Source organism: Nicrophorus vespilloides, unplaced genomic scaffold (genome assembly GCF_001412225.1).
Source record: "Nicrophorus vespilloides isolate i.1.1-1 unplaced genomic scaffold, Nicve_v1.0, whole genome shotgun sequence".
Classification (NCBI taxonomy): domain Eukaryota; kingdom Metazoa; phylum Arthropoda; class Insecta; order Coleoptera; family Silphidae; genus Nicrophorus; species Nicrophorus vespilloides.
In genome coordinates this window covers 216830-241818 of record NW_017095604.1, presented here as the reverse complement: position 1 = coordinate 241818, position 24989 = coordinate 216830, and the positions used below count along the sequence as shown (strand labels likewise).

The 24989-nt window shown below is 25.3% G+C and overlaps 1 protein-coding gene across 1 annotated transcript; it reads left to right on the top strand.

Moving 5' to 3' along the window:
• Positions 1–892: 892 nt before the first annotated feature.
• LOC108558269 lies at positions 893–23378 on the top strand. The gene is made up of 6 exons (XM_017915128.1): positions 893–1546; positions 8841–9210; positions 9347–9539; positions 14709–14978; positions 15755–16020; positions 23175–23378. Exons 1-6 carry the CDS (start codon positions 1051–1053, stop codon positions 23314–23316), a joined length of 1737 nt encoding a protein of 578 aa, XP_017770617.1. The 5' UTR covers positions 893–1050; the 3' UTR covers positions 23317–23378.
• The last annotated feature ends 1611 nt before the right edge of the window (positions 23379–24989 follow it).

Genomic DNA, 24989 nt, shown 5'->3' with positions numbered 1-24989 from the left:
TTTCAAACAGTGTGGAATATCGATTAACCGCACTATGCGTGGCATTGCTGTATTATGTTTACTTCTTGATTATAGTCAAATATTTATCGTTGTTGTTCTTAATCTTTTATTACCAAATGTTTATAGTAGTTTTTTTTATATATATTTTGGAAGAAAGGAAATGCATGTAATTCAAAATGTGAACCATGTATTTCGGGTTTTAAAGATGAAATGTGTTAAAAAAGTAAAGAATCTATAAAGTCCTCGATTAGTCTGGTTTCAAACAGTCTGGAATATCGATTAACCGTACTATACGAAGCATTGCTGTATTATGTTTACTTCTTGATTATAGTCAAATATTTATCGTTGTTTTTCTTAATATTTTTTGGAAATAATTAAAGAATCTTTAAAGTTCTCGATTAATCCGGTTTCAAACAGTCTGGAATATCAATTAACCGTACTATGCGAGGCACTGTGGTATTATATTTAATTCTTGATTCAAGAATTTCACTTTTTATTAAATCTTTTGAGAAATACTGAAATAGGTATAATTTCGTTCTATAAGTAAGATGAGGGAAAAGGTGAAATTGAAGATTGTTTACTTCATGATTAATTTGATAATAGACTAGTTTTTATGTAAGCTTTGGAAGAAAGGAAACGCAAGTAATTCTAAATGTGAATAATGTATTTCAGGGATTGAAGATGAGATGAGATGAAGAAGAAAAGAATCTGAAGATGTGATGATTCGTCTTCGTTCTTCATCGTTTACGTGCGTTTCGTATAACAAATTTTGTTGCGAGTGTGTCGTAATCATGGGAGGAGGGAGTCTCAAGAAAGTGTGTCGAGAAATGATAAGTGCCCATGTGCACGGGTCGCTCCTCTTATTCACGTGGTGTCGGCCGGCCAAAGAGCAGGCACGTCTCTTCCTCTTCCATCGACTATGCCCTGATTAACCGCTCGGTCCAGTTTAGTGCGCGAGTGTCTTCCAAAACGTTAAGAACAAGAAGCGACAACAAACCGCATACGAAAAGAAAGAAAGTAACAAGTATAAGAGAACGAAATACCAAAGAGATGCCTTCGAAGTGGTTAATCTTCGCGCTTCTTGTAGCTACGACCTGGTGCGCGTCGGTACAAGAGGACGCTTCAACCAATGGGACCAGTTTGTGGCGTAACCTGATCGAGGATTGCAAGAAACCGACGATGGAATGCGTGCAGAAGAACGTGTACAAATACTTCGACGACGCTCTAGGCACCAAAGACGTATCAATCGCGAGTTTCCTCAAGCTCTCCAAAAACGACCAGAAATACGACCCGGAAACGGAAGATGAAGAACACGAAGAGACAGGTAGATCTACTCCCATAGAAGACGTCTCCAACGGTCTTCGCAACAAAGCCTTCGAGTTCGCCTTCACGCATGACATGGAGTTGAACCTTCCCGACTTCTTCGGCGGTGGCATCATGAGGATATCACCGAGATCATCGGAAGGAAGCGGCGCCCTTCTCAAGGTCGACTTTGAACCGAGGAGCGCGAACGAAGTGAGCGATCCCAGATTCTTCAAGAAGATCAGTAAGTTGTTGTTATTACTACTACTTCAAGCAAAACCACGTGTTACTAGAGCAGATTTCTATTACCTAGTTTTGTATTTAATTTACTGTTATTCGCGCGCGTCGCATCCCAAATCTTCTCTTATTTTTTTTTTTTTTATTATTGATTATCTCATTTTCTGGAAGTGTCACGAAGATCACGTGTTTCGTGCCGTGTTGTTCCATGCGGAATTATTTAATAACAAATAAAAACATAACTCATTCTACTTTGATATCATTTGTACCAAATAATATTGCAATTTGGAATGCAGCAAATTAATGAGTTGACTTGACTTGAATTTCTTCATTTTTTAAGGATTCATTAATGGAACTGGTTTTTTGGGTTAGTGTGACTCGCATCTACACTTAATTACTATTTCGTAGATTTGAATACTTCTAACCGTATTTTTAATGTTACGAATTATAAACATGTTTGAAATGTTACAAAATTAGTACAATTATATAAAAAATTCAATAATTTTGTAAATAATTCAAGAATTTTCTTTTAATATTTGTTGATTATTTCAGATATTGCAAAAACAATGCAATTTTTAAATATGTTTATTTTATATTCAACTTGAAATTCATACTAATTTGGCAATTATTGAAATTTCTTTATATTTTCCAAATCTTTTATTATAAAATTGAATATTATACATTAAAAACATAATAAATTTCAAGATTGATAAAAAATAACAAAAACATTGCAAATATTAACAAAAAATTATTTGTTTTCAATTGTTGTTTCTCAATTATCAAATCAAATTTATATTTTTCCAAGGAATTTCATTATTGAGTTTTTTTATTACAAATTTTCTTTTCAACATTAAAATTATATATATTTTTCATCATTATAAGAATCTAATTGATTTTCTTCATATTTTTCTAATATTTGCTTATTTTGTTACGCGATTCAATTATTATTAGTTAAAAAACATACAAAATTACAAGATTTGAACAAAAATATTTCAATTATTATCATTAATATATTATTTTTCGTCAGTAAACAAATTTTTCTTCCCCATTAACAACTGAAATTTATAATTTTCCAAGGAATTTCATTATTGATTTTTTTTTTCAAATTTTCTTCTAGAAATTAACAATACAATATTATAACTACATATACTTTTCATCTTTATTAAATAATTTCGCAATTATTTGAATTTTTTCATATTTTTCAAATCTTTGCTTATTTTGTTAAGTAATTCAATTATTATTAATTAAAACATACAAAATTACAAGATTTGAAGAAAATAAATACTCAAAAATATTTTAATTATTATCATTAATTTATTATTTTTCATCAGTAAACAATTTTTTCTTTCCAATTAACAACTGAAATTTATAATTTCCCAAGCAAATTCATTATTGATTTTTTTTTTAATTTTCTTATAGAAATTAACATTACAATATTATAATTACATATATTTGTCATCTTTATTAAATAATTTCGCAATTATTTGAATTTCTTCATATTTTTTTAATCTTTGCTTATTTTGCTATGCAATTCAATTATTATTAATTAAAACATACAAAATTACAAGATTTGAACAAAAAATATTTCAATTATTATCATTAATTTATTATTTTTCATCTGTAAACAAATATTTCTTCCCAATTAACAACTGAAATTTATAATTTCCCAAGGAATTTCAATATTGATTTTTTTATTCAATTTTTCAATTTTCAATTTTTGTAATTAACATTACAACATAATAATTACATATATTTGTCATCTTTTGATTAAATAATTATTTGAATTTGTTCATATTTTTCAAATCTTTGCTTATTTTGTTTTGTAATTCAATATTATTCATTACAAATACAAGACATTCTAAAATGTATACCAAAATTGCAATATTATTACTAAAATAATATATCAATTTTTCATCTGTAAACATTTTTTTTCTTCCCAATTAAAAAATTAAATTTATAATTTCATTAATTAGATTTTTTTCATATTTTTCAAATCTTTTCTTATTTTATAATGCAATTCAATTATTATCAATTAGAAACAGAAAAAGAAACAAGATTTAAAAAATAATATTCAAAAATATTTCTATTAATATCAATAATGCATCTGTTTCAAATAAAATAAAATTTCATCATTTAGATTTTTTTTGTTTTTTCTCAATTTGCTTTTATTATTTCCATATCAAAATGATTAAAAAAAATTTCACTACGAATAAATTTTCTAAAATTTCTTAAAAAAAACTTCAATTTGCACCTTTTTTCTTCTTCTCCACTTAATTAGGTAGCAAATTCGTATTGATTTGTACGTTCAATGAATGAAGGTTAAGTTATAAATATGTATGAATTGTTACATTAACATTATAAAACTAAACTTTCTACACGTATGTTTTCATAAACATACATTTATAGAAATGAATTATTTACTACAAATTATTTAATATCCAATTAACTTAGAATCATTTCTCAATTCTACTTTAATTAAATAGTTTCAAAAATTCTCAAATAAAATTAGATTTTCTATAGATTTCATAACTTATTTTTAAAAAAAATATTATCAAAATTGAGTTTATTATCAAAAATTGATGATTTTATAAATTGAAACATTCTCAAAGATTTAGTAAAGTTGTCACAAAATACTAATGTTTCTATACTACAAATAATTCAATTAGCATATAGCGACATAATTCTATATTAAAATTAAAATTAAATTATTCTTATATCAAGAGATACACAAATTCTTTTTCTATTTTGGTGAAGTTAACAAAACTATTTTTTTACTTAAACATAATGTTGACATTTGAACTAATCTATTTTTTTCTTTAATTATGAATTGATTTCTCCAAAAAATTAACAACTTTTAATGTTTTATAAAAACTTACGAAAATTTTTTTGAGAAAAGTCAAAGAACTTTTACTAACTGCAATATACAAAAAATCTCAGTTAAATCTCTTCTTCGAAAACAGTAAAAACAAGGAAAAGAAACAACAACACATCTTAAGTACAAACCACTCAATTATAAGACGATAAGCTTCATTGTTTCAGAGAAAACAGTTTTATTATACAATTTTTTATTGTTGTTGTGTTATGTAATCAGATGGAAACTGTTTATTATAATATTGAAAATGACATCGTCTTCCGTTTCGTTGATTCAGATAAACTCTCATAACAGTGAACAAATGTTAACGTTTATTGTCACCTGTTCTGCAACAATTTAAAAATTCCAAAACTCAAAGCAACAACAGAAAAAAAATTATATTTATAATAATAAACCAGTTGATTTTGTAACGATAATTTTGTCCCATCATGTTTTATGATTCTGATGCAATATTTGCGGTTTATTCGCCACGAAAAAAAGGAATGTAACTGGTTTATTATTATAATGGATTTATTTACTTACATTTTTTTTATAATGCGTTTTTTAACCCTTGAAGTCGTTTTTATTCATATATTAAATTGATATTAACAATAATAAAGTAGTTTTATTTATATCACCATAAAATTACATGAATAATCATAAAGACAAATGTATGAAATTATTAATAAACTTATTCAAACTATATAAATTTACAACTTATTATCGAAAAATTTAAGTTACAATTTATTAAAAATTATTTTAGACTTTTAAAAAATTGTTACAAAAATACAAATAGACTTTTTTAACCCTTGAAGTCGTTTTTATTCATATATTAAATTGATATTAACAATAATAAAGTAATATTATTTTTATGACCATAAAATTACATGAATAATCATAAAGACAAAAGTATAAAATTTTTAATAAACTTATTCAAATTATACAAATTTACAACTTATTATCGAAAAATTTCAGTTGTATTTTGTTAAAAATTATTGTAGATTTTTAAAAAATTGTCACAAAAATACAAATAATTTCATGTTAGTTGCATTTAAATTAACACATTAATTTAGCTATTATATAAATAACCTAAATATGACAAGTTTTATACGTGTTGTAGTATTTAATGTCAACTTAGCGTTCTATTTAATTAACACATTGTGACTAGGATTTTGTTACTTACTTATGGACGCAGCAACAAAGAAATTTATGATAATGCGTACATTGGCTTTGGTAAACAACTTTCTACGCACTTCCACTCACCTTTTACAAACCGGAACTTTAGTAATATTTCTTCTCATTACGTTTTAATTACATAAAGTTCAGATTAAGTAACCTTTATATTGTTACTTATATTCTTCTATTTTGTTTTAAGCTATGTTTAGTAAGGGGTGCAACCAGTAAATCGAACATACAAATTATACAAAGGTTCCAATCAAAATGCCTAAGAAATATTATTAGGGCTCCATGATTCATCAGGAATAAACAAATACACGAAGATCTTCATATAGATATGGTCGAGGATACAATAGCAACATTTAGTAGTAGATCCCAAGATAAACTGGAGTCACTTACTAATTAATGTTCTGGCTATTGGCTTACTCGACAACAGTGAAACCACAAACAGGCTGAAGCGTTGCAAACCATTAGATTTAGTATATAGATTTATGTAATTATCAATGTTCATAATCATCATAATGGTAACTATCCACCAGGAAAGATTATCCATCTATTATCAACCGCGATCTTAAATTTACTCAATGTTCACATTGATAAACAGATTGTGAATAAAATTATACGACATAAAAAAATGTTTAGTAAGAATACTTTAACTTTTGATTATCAGTTCTAAAGTAAACTAAATCAACACTTTTCCAACTTTTGTCAGATTGCCATGAAATTTTGACAAGCTTCGTCTAAAGGTTGGTATTTCGATATGTCATCATACGAACTTATTCAGTTAGGTGTTATAATCTATTCGTTTTTTATAAATTTTCTACATTTTATTTTTCTTTCGATTATTTTTAAGTAATAAAAATATATTTGTTTTCTTTTTAATATTTATAAATTTTGATGATCAATTATTATAAAAAAAAAATGGGAGATTATTGGAACATTACCTTATATGGTTAAAATATTGTAGATTGTCTACGTCACAAAGAATCAGCGGTTCTCAAAAGTCAAGCTTAATCCTTATATGGTCATGAAAACAAGTGTTTTGTGAGTTTTGAACACCTGCTGAATCGATGAGTCATCTTCAAATGCGACGTTCAAGCGTTAAAATGCACACCTGCATAATCAATAACAAAAATCACCTGATATTGTTACGAAAACGCCCGAACTACGACACGACAAAGTGACGAACATTCGCAGTGATGACTCAACTGCACCTGCGAATCTCAAACGTTTTGCACATTTGTATAATCGTTAACAAAAATCACCTGATATAGGTACGAAAATGCCCGATCTACGACACGACAAAGTGACGAATCTAAGTAGAAATGAGTCAACTGCACCTGCGAATCTCAAACATTTTGCACACCTGTATAATCGATAACAAAAATCACCTGATATTGTTACGAAAATGCCCGATCTACGACACGACAAATCGACGAATCTACGCAGCGATGAGTCAGCTGCACCTTCGATTCTCTAACGTTTTACACTCTTGCTCAACTAGACACAACAAGACTCTTGAAGAGCCGCATGCGGCTCGCGAGCCACAGTTTGTCCACTCCTGATCTATAACAAAAATCATCTGATATAGTTACGAAAATTCCCGATCTACGACAAGACAAATTGATGAGTCAACTAATCCTGCGATTCTCAAATAATCACTTTATATGGTTACAGAAACACCAGATCTACGAGACAATGAAGACAATAATTTAATTATTTCAAATATTAATAAAAGTTCGTAAACTTACAATGAAAATTGTTGAAAAACTAAACATTTTTCTCTTGGTTTTTAACAAGTATTGTCAAATTTCAAACATTCATTACATAAAATCCACAAAATGTATAATTACAAAACTATAGTTATTCAAATCCACATAATTTCAGTGTTAATATAATAATGTAAAATGTTAATACAAGTTTATTGTTTTTCTAAAAAATGTTTAAAAGTAAACACATTTTTCTCTTGATTTTTTGCAAGTATTGTCAAATTTCAAACATTCATTACATAAAATCCACAAAACGTATAATTACAAAACTGTAGTTATTCAAATCCACATAATTTCAGTATTAATATGATTGTGTAAAATGTTAATACATGTTTATTGTTTTTCTAAAAAATGTTGAAAAGTAAACACATTTTTCTCTTGATTTTTTACAAGTATTATCAAATTTCAAACATTCATTACATAAAATCCACAAAACGTATAATTATATAAGTATAGTCATTCAAATCTTTGTAATTTCAGTATAAATATGGTTATATCAAATGTTAATATACGTTTATTGTTTTTCTAAAAAAATGTTGAAAAACTAAACACATTTCTCTTTTGGTTTTTAACAAGTATTGTCAAATTTCAAACATTCATTAGATAAAATCCACAAACCATATAATTATAAAAGTTTAGTTATTGAAATCTACATCATTTCAATTATTATTACGATTATATAAATCAATCCAATTTAATCACGAAAAATTGTGCGTTTTGTTTGAAATTTACTAAAAAAATAAATTATTTGAGTAGTTTTTTTACGGAAACACCCGATCTTTGGGTCGAGATGAATCCGTTACAATCATTAAATGAGCACGAAAACGCCCGAAAATGAGTGCGTTTTGTACCACTGCAACCAAATAATCATATTATTTGCTTACGAAAACACCCGATCTATGACACGATAATTTAAGAAGACTACCCACATTTTCACGGAAACACCCGACCTTTGCGTATCGATCAATCCGTTACAATCCTTATATGGGCACGAAAACGCCCGATCAACGTCATAATGAATTAGCTGGTAAAACGTTAAATCAATATTTTTAAATGCACAAAAAATAGAACATATTATAAAGAAAACTAAAGAATAATAATTTAGAAAAAAGAACTGTAAATTATTAATAAATTATAATTTGATTCGGCATCATTAAATTAATGAATTATTATAATTATTGTTAATGAATATTTCATTTGAATTTTTTTTGCAAGTAATTTATTGGTTTAAATCAAGTGAAAACTTTGTAACAGAAAAAAAAACTGTCAATAATAAATTACAATTTAAATCACAAATCGATTCTGCTTATGGAAAATTGAGGCGTTCTCAATACTCTCCATTGAATAACGGAAGAAATTGACCTTTGGCATAAATCAATACATATTTGGTGGTGAATTTCATGAATAATAATAGAAAACAGATTTTGTTTAATCATGTAAATTTACATCCATTAATTTTTGGTTTGGATCAAAAACTTATTATTTTTTTGATTGTTTATTTGCAGAGAAATTCATCAGCGGAAAATTGGTGATGGCTTTAATGGCAATCCTCTTAGTAATCAAGTTGATCAGCGTTAAATTCATGTTCTTCCTCCCTATGGTCATGGGAGTTGCAGCCGCCAAGAAACTGTTACTCAAAGTTCTGCTCTTCCTCTTCCCAGTATTAGGACACTTGTTCAAGCTGTGTCCATACTATTCACCAACGAAATTCCATCATCATCATCACCAAATATCGCATCTTCATCATCTTCCGCACGGACCGAGTCTTCACGGAGGAATCGAACTTGACCATCCGCCACCAGGTTGGGAGGAGAAGCATCAACATCAATCTGAAGATTTCGGTTACTATAGCGACGGCGCTTCGTTCGGCCCAGAGTGAGTAATATGAATAAACAAAAAAAGAAAGAAATGGTTGACCCATTGACCTGGAACCGCGAAAAACGTACAAATATTTTCGTCGTAGGTGCGAAGTTAGAAAGTGTTTAAAAAAAGTAATGTATTTTGTTTGCAGTTTCTCGACGCACAGGAAGGACTACGATGTGAACAAACCGCACGAGGATGCGGGTCAAGGTCACTACGGTGGTCCAGGTCATCGGGGTCAGATAAGACCGCAGCCGCCTTCGATTCAGGGTAAACAGAAAGCTGGACCGTTGACACCCACCGAAATCGAAAACATGGTGCTCAAAGCCGAAAAAGAAGCTATGGTAAGTGTTCGAGAATTCAGTACAACTCTCTTCTCTTTCTTTCATTTCTTTCACTATCTTTCTCTTAAGACGCAGAAGAGAAAGTAAACTCAAAGGGAATCGAATTGTTTTCGATGAAACGTCGAAGTCGATGGAAAAATTTCGGTTTCCAAAAAGTCTTCACGAAACTTTCCAATTACAAAAAAAAAATCGAAACAAAGTTGACACCAATCTTTTCCTCATTAATATCAATCGAATTATTTAAGGAAATCATTTACAAAATACAGAAATAAATGGATTTATTGAAATTACTAAATCAAAATGAAAATTTTATAACGATTTTTGATAAAGTACAAAAATTACTTGAATTTATTTGTTAAATACTAAATTTGCATTAACTTCCAATTGAAACTATGTTACTTATATGCAAGATGTTCAATTTCTTTAATTAGCAGCAATTAGACTTAATATTTCAATAAATTATTCATACTTTCCAATTTACTAATCTTATAGAGTTGATATAATTATTTTATAGAAAACTATAGTTTGAATCACAAAATTAAGATAAACTTATTCAAATTTAAAATATAAAGAACAAAATTTACTTGATATAATTCATTTTTTGCATACATTTTCAAGCAAAAAGACTTTGTTTAAAATCAATCAATGAATTTTATAGTTATTATATTTTCTAAATTATAATTTAATTACTTTTTTTTTATTTGAAGTATCGAAAAAAAAAAACCTGAAAGTCATTAATAAATCTCTTGTAACTGTAAAATTTCATTACTTTTGGCATGGATATAATTAATTGTAATTCGGAGATTCACGCGAGTTTCGCACTTAATGAGTGCATGTTCCGAAAAATCTTGAGTTGACTTTCTAAAATCTTGAGTTGCTTCGTGTCCATTAGCAAAAATTCACGACACGATTTCCTTATAAATTAACATTCACATTAATAATACGAAAAAATGTGGAAGCAAATTTGATTTGTGCGATATTATCGAAAAGGTCAAATATGGGTTTAATTATTAGTGACATTATGTTAATTACAGATAAATTTGACCTAAAAATGATGATTTATTTAAATTTCGTAGATTTGTTAATTAGGTTTTTGAATATAAAATAATCAATTATTTATATAAAAAAATCCAAATTAAGACGAAAACATGAGTAAATTATACACAAATTAATTAACTTTTATATTATGTAAATCATTTTAAAAGTTTATAAATTGAAATATTCCTATAAAAACATATATAGAAAATGCATTTTAAATTAAAAAATATGTATTTCTTTTGTTTTTATTTTATAATTAGCATTTTATAATTTCATGATTTTTGTTTATTATTTAGAAATGCTTCAATTTTATTGAAAATTCAGTACTTTTTCATAACTTTTTCAATGAATATTTTGTTTCCTTAGAAATTGCTAAAAAAAATTCAAATTTTTCTTGTTCCTTTTTGATTTATTTCCATTGAAATATTTTCAATTTTATTGTAACTAACGTTTTATAATTTCACAGTTTATGAATTTTTCATTATTTTGAAATGTTTAAAATTTATGAAAAATCATAAATTCTGAACTTATTTTCATAAATTTTCAAAGATTTTGTAAATAGAATTTTACAAAATTACGATAATTTTCTTAAGAAATTTATAAAATACATTCAATTTCTTATTGTTTCTTTCTTGTTGTTGTTCTTGTAATTGTTGATAATGTTCAAATTTTTATGGTTTTTGCTGAAACTTCTGAAATTATGATCATTTTTATTGAAATATTTTCAAAATTATAATGAATTATTTCGTTTCCTTTGAAGATATACAAAAAATATTTTTTTATTATTATTATTGTATTTTTTGGATGCAAATGGAAAGCAGGATATTTTTATAATCGAATTTCTTTACGAATCGGATCAAGTTTGCGAATTCGTCTGACGATTCGGAACGGATTCATCGAACGAGGAAGGAAGGAGAATGTAAATGTATACGAAGCCGGCAAGAAAGCGGTTGTCTCTAACCTACATATTTTTCTAATACGAATTATTTATTCAAATCCATCCTTCCTCCGCGTTTTCTCGCCTTCAGAAGAATGTGCGAAAGAAAGAGTAAATACACTTAACTCCCATATACAACCAATGCAAATAACGCGCGCAATTCAAATATTAACAGAAAAAAAAACCATTGAAATCATGAGCTCTTCGAAACGTTCTTTGTCTGAACAGCTATTTACTCATCTCTGCTTTGCACCGATATTAAAATCATTAACGAACGATTTTCGAATTCCGGCCGCGTCCCAAGACCGCAACTAGTTCAGATTCCGCGAAGCATTTTCTAGTACGTATTCAAACATTTAAAACAATCAAAACTTAGTGTTTCTTTATTTAATTAAAAATATTCATTTTCATTAGAAATTGATTATTAATTTATTTATCAATTAACTAATTAATAGAATATCTTTAGGAAATGTATACTTTAGTATAAAATTACATGAAAATTACAAATAAATTTAATTAGTAAACTTAATATAATTAAACTAAGTGCAAAATGAAAAAACGTGCGTTTCTATTTTATTAAATGTATGTCTTCTTCGTTTACTTTTTTTTTGTATTCGTAATTGCTTTATGTCATATGAATGTGTGGCATAAAAAAAACTAGTAAACGGTTTCGCATGTCTTCGTCGTTATTGAATGCAATTTTCTTCTATTAAGTCGTTATGTGGCGTCAAATGCGTGCGGTTCTTACGTGCAACATTTAACCCTAAACTCATTCATTACTATTTCCATCCATTTGGAACACGCACGCCTTCGATTTGTGTTGTCACGTCCATTTGCCATTTCAATACTCACGTTTCAAAACCAGGTCTACGATCAGTTTATTATTATTTTCCCATTGTTCCACTAACTACATTTAACAGTCATCAATTGGCATCTGCACAATGATCTTCTCTGCATAATGATGCATAAACTTATTATGTAATTATGTCTCATTATTCAACAAATTACAGTTTAAATTGATGATAGATTATCTTTAAATTGAAACGATTATTACTGTAAAAAATCTTAATACAAACAACGATTATAATTATTGGATTATTTACAAATTAAAGCTAATATTACTAAAAAATCTTAACATAAAATCATTCATACAAAAATGGATATTATTGATTATATAATCAACTATTTATCTCATAATTATAGGATTATCTGCAAATTAAAACAAATGATACTAAATATTTTAAACTTTGGCAATTATCAGGTAGTACCAAGTAGTGTCAAGTAATAGTAAGGAGTATCAAGGAGTAGGAAGTAGTATCAATTAGTATCAAGTAGTAGCAAGTAGTATCAAGTAGTAGCAAGTAGTATCAAGGAGTAGGAAGTAGTATCAAATGGTATCAAGTAGTAGCAAGTTGTATTTAGGAGTATCATGTAGGATCAAGTATTATCAAGTAGTATCAAGGAGTAGGAAGTAGTATCATATAGTATCAAGTAGTAGCAAGTTGTATTAAGGAGTATCAAGTAGTATCAAGTAGTATCAAGTAGCATCAAGTAGCATCAAGTATCATCAAGTAGCATCAAGTAGCATCAAGTAGTATCAAGTAATATTAAGTAATATCAAGTAGTTTGAAGTAGTAAGTAATAAGGAGTATCAAGTAGTAGCAAGGAGTATCAATTTTTTACTAAAAAAATCTTAAGCAACTTTGAAGCAATTATTACTATTAAATCTTCCTACAAAAATGGATATTATTGATTACATAATCAACTATTAATCTCATAATTATCTGCAAATTAAAACAAATGTTACTAAATATTTTAAACTTTGGCAATTATCAAGTAGTACCAAGTACTGTCCAGTAGTAGTAAGAAGTATCAAGGAGTATGAAGTAGTATCAAGTAGTGTCAAGTAGTATCAAAGTAATAAGGATTAGCAAGTAGTAGTAAGATTAAGTAGAATAAAGGATTATCTAAAAATTAAAGCAAATGTTACTAAAAATGTTAATATAAAAACAGCAGCAATTTATTTATATAATACTATAATAGATTATCTTTTGAACTGAAGCAATTATTACCATAACATCTTGATACAAAAATAGATATTATTGAGTACATAATCTAGTATTAATCTCATAATTATTGGATTATCTACAAATGATATCAAATTTTGCTAAAAAATCTTAAGCAAATTTGAAGCAATTATTACAATAAAATCTTAATACACAAATGGATATTATTGATTACATAATCAACTATTAGTCTCATATTTATAGGATTATATACAATTTAAACTTGATTTATTATTTAAATTCTTAATATTCTATATTTAATTATCTTAATGTTTTTCCAATGATTTCGTAAGTTTTTGGAGAAAATAAAATAAAAATATTTAGAAATAAATTTGATTATTTTTATAATAAAAATTATAAAAAGAAACAAATTTTATATTGAAATTAAAAGTAATTACATTAAATTTTCTTATAATTATTAATTTACAATAATTTATTAATAAATAATGGAAGAAAATATTAATTTCCTAATTAAAACAACAAAAAATTTCCCATTAATTAATGGATTGAAAGAAAAATTAAAATTACATTTTTAGTCGGATTCCAGTTTGTTAATTAATTGATAATACGTTAGTTATATATTACAAAAAATGAAAATTTTCTTTAAAAAAATCATCATTAGGAAAGTAATAAAAGTTGAGTAAAAACAACAAAATTTCATTTGTTTTATAAGTATATACTTGTTTGTTTCTTATATTCTATTATAAAGAAAAGTGTTTGACTTAACAAGGTATAAAATAATAGTAGAAACTCAATGAAACCTTATTGGGGTTCTTTCAATGTCCTAAGCGACTTTCAAGCTATTACATAACTAAGCAAAAAGGTGTTGGAAAAGTGATTTCTCTTCTTTCTTTCCATATACAAAAAAAATCCATATATAAATTAGATAAAAAACGATTAATTAAGTAAAGTTAATAGAATTTTTTCTATAATTTGGATTTTATTTAATATTTCCAATAATTTAAAAAAAGTATGTAGATAATGTTAATTTTCTTAATTTAATAGTTTATGAAACAATACATAAAATTGTATATTAAATTCATAAAATTGCCTGATAATCTATAAAGTAGATTTTCTAATACAATTTGTAATAGGTTTTATAACAAATTTTGTGTTTTTTTTTTGCAGTTGAAGGCTCGTCTTCAGGATGAACAGAAACGTGTTGAATCGGAGAACAAGAAGCTGCAGGATCAGATCAAAAACGCGATGAAGTTGCAGGAGAAACTCAAGATCCAATCGATCGTTGCAAAACAATCGTCGAAGATCGCAGTGGCCACAGCCAACTACCAAAATCCAAACATGATTCACCCACAAATTGTGCAACCACACATCGTGCACGCAGTTCCAGCCTCGCATATGCATCAACAAAATTCATATCTACCACAACCTATGCTTCAGGTAAAATTACATAAACATTACTTATTATCATGATTTTTAATTCGAAATTAGTTTTGTTTGAAAAGATGTTACAACTGTTGTTTTTTGTATGAATTCAATACTAATTTCTCAATTTAAGTAGTTCAACTCTCTTTAAGTTTTTAATAATTAAAGAATGTAGAAGATAATTATAGTACAAATTCAAGTTCAAGACTAATTTAAAGACGTTGTAGCTTGAAGCGTAAATTAATGTTTATTTACAACGTTATTTTTACGCTTCAACGAATCTTTCGTCTTTCACGCAGGAATCCAGAGAGATCAACTTACTTTCACTTTGATACAACTTTTTTTTATTTGAAATTAAATATAGGAACCAAATATAAATTAATTAAAAAAAAATTCATTTCATTAAAAATGTATGCATTTTTAGTACATTTATTTACTAAATTTACAAGAAATTAACAATTGGTTTAGTAATTATGTTTAGAAAACGCTTTATACAAAATGAAACGTTTTTCTTTCATTTTTCAGTAAAATTAGTAACTAAATTTGGAGGTAATTAATAAGGAACTTAGTAACACAATTTGGAAATTGTTTACTAACTAAATTTGGAAGTTACTAACTATAAATTAATAACAATATTTAGGTATAAAAATTGATTTGTTTTTAGTCTATTTCATAATAATTAGTAACTAAATTTATAAATGACTGAAAAATATTATAATAGCTAATTTTAAACTATAATTAACTAGGAATTTTGCTAATATTTTTGGTATAAATTGTAAATGATTTTACAGTCTATACCACAAGGACAAATGTATCAAACTCAGATGAACGATGTACATAGGACACAACCCATAAATAGTCCAGTTTATCAGGCTCCGATTCCACCAAAACCGGTATTCGATGCGTTCTACAGTCCAATTTTGGAGAAGATAGACAAAGTTTTGATTGAGTTAGGATTCCACGACGAGGCTTGCAGGGAAAGATTGGTCTGCAGCATGTACAAAAATCCATCCAAATTTAGTCCACACAGCAATTTGATCAGCGCTGAATTAAGCAGGTAAAGTAACAAATTTATTTATCTTTAAGTTAAGAAATTTAACAAATTAGTTAAATTATTTATAATTTTATTGACTAGTTTATTTTAATTGAAACATTGATAAATGTTTGACAATTATCAAGTAGTGCCATGTAGTGTCAAGTAGTATCATGTAGTAGTAAAGAGTAGCAAGTAGTATCAAATAGTATCAAGTAGTTGCAAGGAGTATCAAGTAGAATCCAGTAGTAGTAAGTAGTATCAAATAGTATCAAGTATTATTCAGTATTATCAAGTAGTATTAAGTACAATAAAGTAGTATATATAAAATGTGTATTTGTGACTATCATCTGATCTCAAATAATTGCACTCTTTATGTAATTTAAACTTGTAAACAAGTACTTGTAAAGTAATGCGAAATTGATAAATGTTTGTCAATTATCAAGTAGTACCAAGTAGTGTCAAGTACTATCATGTAGTAGTAAAGAATAGCAAGTAGTATCAAATAGTATCAAGTAGTTGCATGGAGTATCAAGTAGTATCATGTAGTATCAAAGAATAGCAAGTAGTGTCAAGTAGTATCAAATAGTATCAAGTAGTAGTAAGAAGTATCAAATAGTATCAAGTATTAGTCAGTATCATCAAGTAGTATTAAGTACAATAAAGTAGTATATATAAAATGTGTATTTGTGACTATCATAGCTGATCTCAAATACTTGCACTTTTTATGTAATTTAAGTACTTGTAAACAAGTACTTGTAAAGTATTGCGAAAAAACGTGATAATCTCAGAATAATGAAAAATGGTAATAATTGTGATAAAAATATTTTGCTTTAATTTTATTAAAAATATAGAAATTTTTAATAATTTTTTTTAATGATTTATGATGAATATTTTTTTAAATAAAACAAGTATAAAAGTTGGCCAAATCAGATAGAAATAAAATTGAAGAAGTGAAATTGATAAGCAAATAAACAAAATTGCGGAGAAGAAGTGAAACTGCTCAGCTAATTTTTTGTACAAATCTTTAAACATCAAGAAACGAATAATTTCTCTAAGTTTTTTACGATCTGTGTCGTTCCATTTTATGCGGATGGATTTTATTACTGAATCTGGGACACAAATATTAATTTCATAACGAGATGAAACAACAAAAGATTCAATTTTGTGTGGGTATTCCCATTTTAACTGGTATTTCCTTACATTTTCAATATCTTATAATTATTTTTCAATTTTTAATTAGTTAAAATTAACTGACGAATATTTTGTAACAGATTTCAACTTAAATTAGGTCATCTTATTATAATCTAGTAAAACTAGTTTTACTTATAGCATATGCTATTATATTAGACAGTAGGTGTTAAAAAACAGAAAAAATACACAACTTTTTATTTATCTTTATTTTTTCTTAGACTTCTTCAAATATATTCTTAGTGAATAAGTAATGATTTGTGTATTTCTTTAAAGCGTGAGAAGGCTCAGTTACATAAAAACAACGTGCAATATTGATGTTAAACAAATTATAAAGGAATTTAGACTAATTTGAAACGTTTCACTCGTTAATTATAAGTTGTCATAAAAGAAACGTTACTATTTTATTTCATCGCCATTTTATTAATATTGAGGTTATGTTTATTGTTATTTAACATTTATATAACAGAAACTACCAAAATGTATTTACTTATTATGATATCAATTATTTGAGAAAATTTAATAAAAAAATTACGAGAAATTTGTTTGCAAATAAAGCTACTTTACTGCGATCAATCAAATATTTATACAGGTTTTTAGTTTATTGCTGCAAATTTCAATAGAAAGGTTTGTGCAAACAATTCAAGCAGCTGAAGCGTGACATTCACCAAGAAATAGCACAAGATTTAAGTAAAAATTACTAAAACAACTTCAAAAATATTTACAAGTTTTTTAATGAAAAAATTCTCATTAAATTATTTTTGATAATGTTACAATTTTTTAATTTTATTTTGTTAATTTTAATTCTATTTAAAGAAATAATGAAGTTTGTGTTATTATTTAATTAACTCGGTGCAAAAGGAAATTTCTCTTTGGATTTTAACGATTTGTTTGTCTGCTTGCAAAGCATGAAAATGTTCACATAAAACTACAAACAACAAACAAAAACTACAGCAAAAAAACGGACATCTAAATCATATGGTTCAGTTCACACTAAATACACTTTTCTAGTTGAATATTTACTGAATAGTGACAGAAAAGAAAAAAATAATTTTTATAAAATTGCAATAACAAATTTTACTGTTTTCTTTAATACTTTATATAATAAACACGAATTGTTAGCTTTTAATTATAATTAAACATGTAGATTTATTATTATTATTCGAAAACAGTTATAAGTACACAAAATTTATTATTTGATTACAGTTATATTATATTATTCTTTGGAATCTAAAGTATACTAAAAAATACAGGTTTTTTTAAAATAATTTAACAAACAATTAACGTTTTGTATTATTTTATTTCATTCATGAAGTACACTTTAGAACTTTATGACTAGAAATCTGCGTTTAGCTAAAATTACCAATACTTACCAGTAATAAATCTAATTAATATAATTACATAATTACCATATAGAAATTTTCTTAATTTTCAATTAAACTAATTGCAAAACTGAGTTTTTTCTTTGCACAATTAAAATTTGTAATTATATGGGGTGATTTTTTTACATTTTAAAGTTTGCTATAGTTTTCTTTGACATTTGACAATTTACTATAGTCTTTTTTTGACATTACTAAGTATATGGAGTGATTTTTTGACATTTGATAGTTTGCTATTGTTTTTTTTACATTTGAAAGTTTGTATAGTTTTTTTTGACATTTGACAGTTTACTATAGTCTTATTTTGACATTGCTAAGTATATGGAGTGATGACATTTGACAGTTTGGTATTGTTTTTTTTGACATTTGACAGTTTCTATAGTTTTTATTTTGACATTTGACAGTTACGCAATTTGCTTAATTAATTGTATTTAAATGGTTTATTAGTAAATTTGGATATATTAATGAGTAGAATTATTGTTCATTAAATGTTAATGTTGAAGAAAATTGAGGAGAATTATATCAATTTTTATATAATAATTATATAGTGTTTTTTGACATTTGACAGTTTTCTATAGTTTTATTTTGACAATTGATAGTTTACTATAGTTTTTTGACATTTGACAGTTTATGATAGTTACGCAATTTGTTTAATTAATTGTATTTAAATGGTTTATAATTATTCATTAGTAAATTTCGATATATTAATGAGTAGAATTATTGTTCATTAAATGTTAATGTTGAAGAATATTGAGGAGAATTATATCAATTTATATATAATAATTATTTTGAGTGTTTGTTTTTGACATTTGACAGTTTTCAATAGTTAAGCAATGTTTGTCATGAATATTATTTGAATGGAAAAATATTGGTCATTGCTTTAGTAAGAAATTATTAACTTTTAATACAAAAATTTGAAGAAAATTGAAGAATTTGTAATTATAATGAGTGTTTTTTTTTTGACATTTGACAGTTTTCAATAGTAAAGTTTGTCATGACAACTATTTTAATGGGAAATTATTGTGCATTGCTTCACTTACAAATTAATAATTTTTAATACAAAAAATTGAAGAAAACTGATGAGAATTATGATAATTTTCATATAGTCAAAATTGTAATTGTAATGATTATTTTTTGATAATTTACTATAATAGTTAAACAATGTTTGTTATGAATATGATTTGAATGGGAGATATACATTGACGACTGTTATTTAATCAATGAAAGTTCAAGTGATTTTAAATGGTTGAAAAACATTAAACAGTAAGGAAATAATAAAATTGAATGATTGAATTGTAAAAAAAAAGATTATGTAAATAATTGAATTGAATGAATGCCCATTTATGGTGATCAATTCGATGCGTCCATCCGTTTTCCGTACGAGCCGTGACGTACCGTACCGTAAGAAAGAAAGAACAACACTTCTGCTCTTTTCCTTTTGTAATTAAATAGGTCATGTTACCATGTCAAATATTGCTCGTACGGTAATCGTGTGTGCATGTGCGACCATAAACTATTTGGAATTCTTTCTCATCCTTCTCATCAACATTGTTTAATCATAAATCTTACCTTTTCTAAGAAACCGCATTCATCTCTAATAGCCTCTTGACCTGCACCAAACCGAATCTGAGATTTAGCATCGCAATCAAGAGATTATTTCTGCCCCAAAAACATAATACTAAGCTGGATTTATTACACGATAAGATCATAAAAGCTTAGTATGAAACAAAAGAGAAATTAGTTTATGAATGAACGGTCATTAAACTTGCATTAACTTAATTGTAATTAAAGTGACATTAATATTTAAGCCAAAAAAATTCATACGAAAATTTGTGTAATAACGAAATAATATTAAAAAAAAAGGATTTTTCTTGTAATTTTTGAAATATTTTATTGTTAATTTAATAACTAATCAAGAAAATTTTATTTTTATATATTTTTAAGATATTATTAAATCAAAATTGTTAAGGAAATTTTTATTGTCATAAAATTAATAATTTTACAACTTTTTATATTGAATCTTCACAAAATTAACCAAATTTTTGAAGAATATACAATAAATCATAGAAACAGGTAAAATTGTTATATACGTCATGATTTCTTATATAATTTTACATTTATTCATGAAATTAACAATTTTACAACTTTCCACGTTAAATTCTTACAAAATTTACTAGACTTTGAAGAAAAGACAGGAAAATATAAAATTAACAATTCTACAACATTTTACGTTGAATTTATACATAACTAATTAAATTTTGAAGAATATACAAAAAAATAAGAACTGATAGAATTATAATATTACATAATGATTTCTAATACGATTTTACAATTATTCACATAAGATTTTTCAACTTCTCAAAAAAATTACAAAATGAACAATATTTTGAAAAATATTCAATAAATCATAAAAACAGGTAAAATACGTCATGATTTCTTATATAATTTTACAATTATTCACATGAAATTAACAATTTACAACTTTCCAAGTTGAATTTTTACAAAAATTAACCAGATTTTGAAGAAAAGTCAGAAAAATATAAAATTAATAATTCTACAACTTCTACAATCTGAATTTATACAAAACTAATCAAATTTTATAGAAAATACAAAAAATAAGAACTGATAGAATTATAATATTACATCATGATTTATAATACAATTTTACAATTATTCATATAAAATTTTACAACTTTTCACAAAAATTTTACAAAATTAACTATATTTTGAAAAATATACAATAAATCATAAAAACAGGAAAAATTGTTATAAGACATCATGATTTCTTATATAATTTTACAATTATTCACATGAAATTAACAATTTTACAACTTTCCACATTGAATTCTTACAAAATTAACCAGATTTTGAAGAAAAGACAGGAAAATATAAAATTAACAATTTTACAACTTTTTACGTTGAATTTAAACAAAACTAATCAAATTTTGAAGAAAATTAAAAAAAAAATAAAAACTGATAGAATTTATTACATCATGATTTCTAATACAATTTTACAATTATTCATATAAAATTTTACAACTTTTCACAAAATATTTACAAAATTATCTATATTTTGAAAAATATACAATAAATCATAAAAACAGGTAAAATTGTTATAATACATCATGATTTCTTATATAATTTTACAATTATTCACATGAAATTAACAATTTTACAACTTTCCACTTTGAATTTTTACAAAATTATCTAGATTTTGAAGAAAAGACAAGAAAATATAAAATTAACAATTCTACAACATTTTACGTTGAATTTATACAAAAGTAATCCAATTTTAAAGAAAATACAAAACAAAAATAATTTTACAATTATTCACATAAAATTTTATAAAATAAACCAGATTTTGAAAAAAATACAAAAAAAATAAATGTAATCAATTATATGTATGACTAATTTGTAAGTGAAATACAGATGATAATAGTATTAAGACTACTTTCTTCAATGATTGTTTTATATAAGAAAGCCATTTAAACTCATACATTTTAGAAAGTCAGGCGCGGTAATCTTGTTTAACAAATCACTACAGAAAATGTAAATTTTCTTTAATGCACTGCAGTCTTTGACCTCAGCGAAAATGGTTGTAAAATGTTGTTGTTTTTTATTACAATTTTTACTACGCCATTAATATTTGATTCATTATTATGTTAATTATGTAATAAACGTTAATTTAACTTATTGCAGATAATAAACTCATTGTAATATAAATACGTTTTATGACAATATTGATGTGTATATTCTTAGGAAATTTTAATTAAATTTGATAGAATACTTTGATGTAATTTCATAATGATTTCTTATGTTTTTTTTTATAAAAATTTGATTTATATATAATTTAAAAAAAAAATAACTTTTCATGTAGAAATTTTACAAAATTAACTAGATTTTGATGATTTCTTATATGAATTTCAAATATTTACATTGTATTTTTATAAAATGAACTAAATTTGGAATAAAGTACACTAAAATATAAACAATCTTATGTAATTTTACAAAAATTCATATAAAATGAACAATTTTGAATAAAAATTTATAAATTTTTCATGATTCACATAAACAATTTTACAAAATTAACCAAATTTTTAAGAAAATACAGGAAAATATAAAAAATAAAAAATAATTTTATTACATCATGATTCTTATAAGATTTCTTAATTATTCAAATTTGACAGTTTGGTGATTATTGTTCATTAATGAATTTGGATAAATTAACCAGTAATATTGATATTTTTGTTCAAAATTAAACAGATTTTGTTGATTTCTTATATGAATTTACAGTTACTCAAATATTTACGTTGCATTTTTACAAAACGAACTATATTTTGAAGTTAATACATGAAAATATCAATTATATATAATTATTATATTACATCATGATTTCTTATATGATTTTCCAATTATTCACATAAATTTTTAACAATTATAATACTTTTCACGTTAAATATCTACAAAATTAACAACAGTTTTAAGACAAAAATTGAAAAATATAAAATTTATTTAATTGTTATATTACATCATGGTTCTTATTAGCAATTTTTGTATCTATTTCAATATTAATATGCTCTTTATTAATGAAATTCTTTTATATTTTAGGGAAGCAAGTGAACTACAAAAACCAACGTCTAGTAATTCCGCAGTGATCAGGTTTTACAAGTACGTCCAAGCAGCAAGGGATGGACAGGATAAACGAGATTGTATGAGGCTGTATCCAACATGTGCGATAGTCACAGAGTGATAAGAAGGAAGGAATATAGCTCAATAATGAAAGGAAGAACAAGAGAATTCAGGATTTCAGGAGAAACCAACCAAAAGTCATTATTTATTCAATGCTCTTCACTCACATCTCTCCATTCAAACTTCTCAAATTTCCTTTTCTACTATTTATTTATTTATTGACCAGAATTTTGGTACTGTATACTTAAACACTCTTGATTTAAAGATCTAAATTCAGTTTGAAAACTTTTCAAAAAATCATGTAAAATTTTTATTGAAAAAAAATTTTTTTTTTCTTATCTAACATTTACTTATTCTTTCACTCATCACTAAATAAATTGAAATTGTAGACATTTCACCTCTTCACATAAATAAGTAGACTCAAAATGAAAGAATTCAATTTTTTTGTTACAATATAAATTTCAATATTTCATTGATTTCTTCACATAATACTTGTAGATTCAACAATTATCAAGTTTGAAACTGTTTAGATCTGTTTCTTTCGAAGTGTGAGTAAGTTTAAGTAATTTAGTGTATAAATAAGCGACTTACTTAAGTGAGTTTAATTATTTGTTTGTGTATTTATTTATTACTTAATTTATTTATTTATTTCTGTAATTATTAAGTTATTTATTTTAATTTATAATAGTAGGAATGTTAGAGAAACCTTCGGTTTTCTTCTATTTAAGATAAAATCATTCATCAAAGCTCTTCTACCTATGTAAATGCCAATTTGAAAGAAAAAACAGAAACTTTTCATATTCACAAATTTCTCAAGTCTTTTGAGAAAAAGCTACGATTTCTTATATAAAAGTTATATAAATATCAATTTAAAAATTTTAGTCTTCTCTATTCGCAAATTTATCAAGATTTTTATGAAAAAAGCTACGATTTCTTATATAAAAAATATTAACAAAAATAAACCAAAAAGTAAAATAACATCTTTCTATTCTCACTAAAAGTACTTATGTTTCTTTGCTCTTTCCATTAGATTTTAATGAAATAGTCTTAGGTATTTGAAACATAGTCACTAATTATTAGAGAACATCGCTCAACAATGTTTTTGATTATTTTTTTTTGTATGTGTATTAATTTATAATAATTATTATTTATTTAATGTTTACGTTTGTTTTGTGTTCTTTTGCAGCCGCCCGAATCCGGTGGCGTTTGAGTTTTTTCTAGTTATTTTATGTTTAATGAAGTCAGGTAAAAATCTAATAATTTTTACCTGAATTTTACGTTTAATACAATTAAAAAAAGAAATATATAGAAAGAAAGATAAAAAATTGTGTATAAAAATATGCATTTCGTAGGTTTTGTCTAATTGGCATTAAGTATATTAGTTGTAGCTTTTTTTTAGTTGTTTAGTTTTGTTATTGCAATATTTGTGTGTACTTTTTTTGTTTTGTCTCATTTCTTTGTTTATTTTAATTCTAAGCTCGAATAATTATTTATTTATTTATTATTTATTTGTACATGATATTGTTTTTCTTTTTTTTGTGTACGTGTGTAGAAAATAAAAAAAAGTTTGTGATATAATTGAAAAATTTACTTGATTTTTATTACGTGTTAATTTGTGTGTGTTTCTTTTATAATTTTTATCTTATTTTTATAGTAATTCAAAAAATTACTTTGAAAGAAATCAAGAAACAACAAAAAAAAACTATTTTTTTCACTAAATTTGTGCTTTTTTAT

Coding starts and splice junctions, on each gene's coding strand:
- LOC108558269 (XM_017915128.1), top strand. CDS start 1,051: ATGCCTTCGAAGTGGTTAATCTTCGCGCTTCTTGTAGCTACGACCTGG. Junction 9,540..14,708: donor AAGCCGAAAAAGAAGCTATG/GTAAGTGTTCGA, acceptor TTTTTTTTGCAG/TTGAAGGCTCGTCTTCAGGA. Junction 16,021..23,174: donor ATCAGCGCTGAATTAAGCAG/GTAAAGTAACAA, acceptor TTTATATTTTAG/GGAAGCAAGTGAACTACAAA.